This window comes from Entamoeba nuttalli (genome assembly GCF_000257125.1).
Source record: "Entamoeba nuttalli P19 unplaced genomic scaffold asmbl_9590, whole genome shotgun sequence".
NCBI lineage: Eukaryota > Evosea > Mastigamoebida > Endamoebidae > Entamoeba > Entamoeba nuttalli.
The window spans coordinates 1-2692 of NW_008579717.1; the positions used below are offsets into that span (position 1 = coordinate 1).

The window sequence follows — 2692 nt, forward strand, 5'->3', positions numbered from 1 at the left end:
CTTTCGGTAAAAGTTATTGATGGGGAATGATTATATTGATTTTGTTTTTCTTTCATTTGTTCTAAAACTGATTTACCATTAATAGACGGAGGAAGAGGAATAGGACTAATAGTTTTATTTAGTTTAGGTGGTGTTAATTCATCTTTTCTAAAAGAAATGAAACAATCCTTTTATTAATTAATCTTTTTTATAAATAAGAGAAAAGCAAACTGCATATTTTTAATTGGTTTTGAATATACTTCTCTTTTTTGTTGAGAAATGTCTTCTTCATTTGTAAAACAAGATGTTTTTTTGGTTTTTTTCTTAATAGAAACATTAATTTTATTACTCATTTAAATGTTGTAATCAAATTAAGTTCTTTTATTTCATTTTTTATTTTTGTTTGAAAAAGAGTTTGTAAAGAACATTAGAAAAGTAAAAGTGTTTGTTTATTGTTTTAATCTTTATATATTCTTTATAATAATTATCAGCATTCTGTAAAATAAAATTACCTGTTGGTTATAAACTATCAGACTATGAACTTTCTTTGATTACAAGAATTTGATTAATGATAGTACTTTTTCAAGTAAATTTAATTGAAACAATAGTAAATCATTATATAAAACATTTTAATAAAACTATTATTTAATTAAAGAAAATGACTCAAGGAATAATGTTTTATTATAAGAACAACAGTTATCTTATATATTTAATATACTATTTAATACAACAAATGAAGAGTTTTTAAGACAGTCAAGAGAATTAATATTATAAACAAAAAATGAAAGTTTTTATTTTAAGTAATTTATTTTTTGTGAAGAAAATATGAAGTATTTATTCAGAAAAACTATAAAAATTGAGTGATGTAAAGAAGAAACGAATAAAATGGGATATAAAACAAAAAAACAAAAAAGAAAAAAAACAAAAACAAAAAAGAATAGATTAGTAGATTAAACAGAAATATGACAGAAAGAATAACCCTTAAAATTATCGTTCTTGGAGATTCCTTTGTTGGAAAAACATCATTAATTAATCAGTTTGTTAATAGGAAATATTCTAGTGAATATAAATCAACAATTGGAGTTGATTTATCAACTAAAGTAATATCAATTAAAGATCAATTAGTATCTTTACAAATATGGGATCCAAGTGGAACTGAACGATTTCGATGTATTAGTGAAAGTTTTTTTAGAGGAACTGATGGGTGTGTATTAGTTTGTTCCGTGACATCAATAGAATCATTTAATAGTTTTGAAAGTTGGATGACTGATATAATCAATCATATTGGATATAATGTTCCATTTGTTGCAGTAGCAAATAAAAGTGATTTAGATCCAATAGAATGGCAAATAACATCAAATAGATTAGACACATGGTGTAAAAAGAAAAATATTCCATCATTTTTTGTAAGTGCAAAAGATGCGTCAAATGTTGAAAATGCATTTATTAGATTAAGTGAAGATGTTTTAATTAATAATTCTACCAAACAAAGTACAGTTGAAATTACTCAAATTAATTTAAATCAAATTAAACAAAATAGTCAAAATTCATCGAATCAAAAAGACTCATGTTGTTAGTTATATAAATATTATATATCAATTAAAATTAAATACATTTAATTAATTCTTCTTTTACAACTTAAATCAATTCGTTATTATATTTTTTATTTTTTCTTTGTTTTTAGTGAATAAAAGTATAAAAAATTTATTTATTTAGTTTAAAAGATATCCATAAAGTAATCTAAACCTTGTCCTAATTCCCAAATACCAATACTAAAGTTATTTTTTACTGCATAATTTATTCTTACTTTAATATATTCTAATGTTGGATAATCAATTATACAATCTTGTGCTATAAATGTATGTTCTTTTGCAGGTTCATTCCATTTAAATGGTCCAGTTGATAGTTTAACCCAATTGTAATATGTTTTTCTATCAACAACAACTGGCTGTTTATTTTTACAATGAGCATAACCATAAAAATTAATTCCAATAGCAAATTGTGGACCTTTAGCTTTGATATATTTCATTGAAGAATCAATAAAAGATATTGGAGAGTTATAAATTCCTCCTCTATAAAAATAATCATATGTCATTACTACATATAATTCAATATAATTTTTTGTTAATTCTATTTCATATTCAGTGAAAATAGACATCGGTGGAATTGCAATAACAATTTTAAACCTTTTTAACTCTTCAAGCATTGATACTAATTGTTTTCCCATTTCATTTTTATAATATTGGTATAAAGTATATATACCATCAATCATTATTCCTTTACAAATTGATGAATGTTTTATACAATGTTCTTTGATTAATTTTCCAACATTTTTAAGATCACCTGTAATACTATTAAATGTATATCGGGGATATCCAACAATTTGTAATTCATCTTCTCCAATAATTTCATTTTTTCCATTATAACTTTGAATAGTAAAAAGAACTGGTGAAACAATATCAATTTTATGTTTATTTTTTTCAAGTAAGTTAAGTCCATACAAATTCCATGGAGTAATATAAGTTAGTAATGTTCCATTAAATTGCTTTGAAGAATATTCACTGGTTCTGTATTTTAAAACATCTTCTTTAGTTAAGTTTTGTTTCATTAATGGATGAAGAGAATTAACATATTGAATTAAAAATAAGAAGATGATACACCACATTGTTTGGAAATACAACTGAACCAAAAAGAATGGAATTTAATAAAGAAT

General features: G+C 23.0%; 2 protein-coding genes across 2 annotated transcripts; one reads left to right on the forward strand and one right to left on the reverse strand.

Annotated features, from left to right (window-relative positions):
- Nucleotides 1-941: 941 nt before the first annotated feature.
- Nucleotides 942-1556, forward strand: ENU1_201840 (Rab family GTPase; the record flags this gene model as incomplete). Its single annotated transcript, XM_008862136.1, has 1 exon — nt 942-1556. The coding sequence occupies one exon, from the start codon at nt 942-944 to the stop codon at nt 1554-1556; it is 615 nt and encodes a 204-aa protein (XP_008860358.1).
- A 140-nt stretch (nt 1557-1696) lies between these two features.
- On the reverse strand, nt 1697-2644 carry ENU1_201850 (hypothetical protein; the record flags this gene model as incomplete). The annotated part of the gene is made up of 1 exon (XM_008862137.1): nt 1697-2644. The coding sequence occupies one exon, from the start codon at nt 2642-2644 to the stop codon at nt 1697-1699; it is 948 nt and encodes a 315-aa protein (XP_008860359.1).
- Nucleotides 2645-2692: the final 48 nt, after the last annotated feature.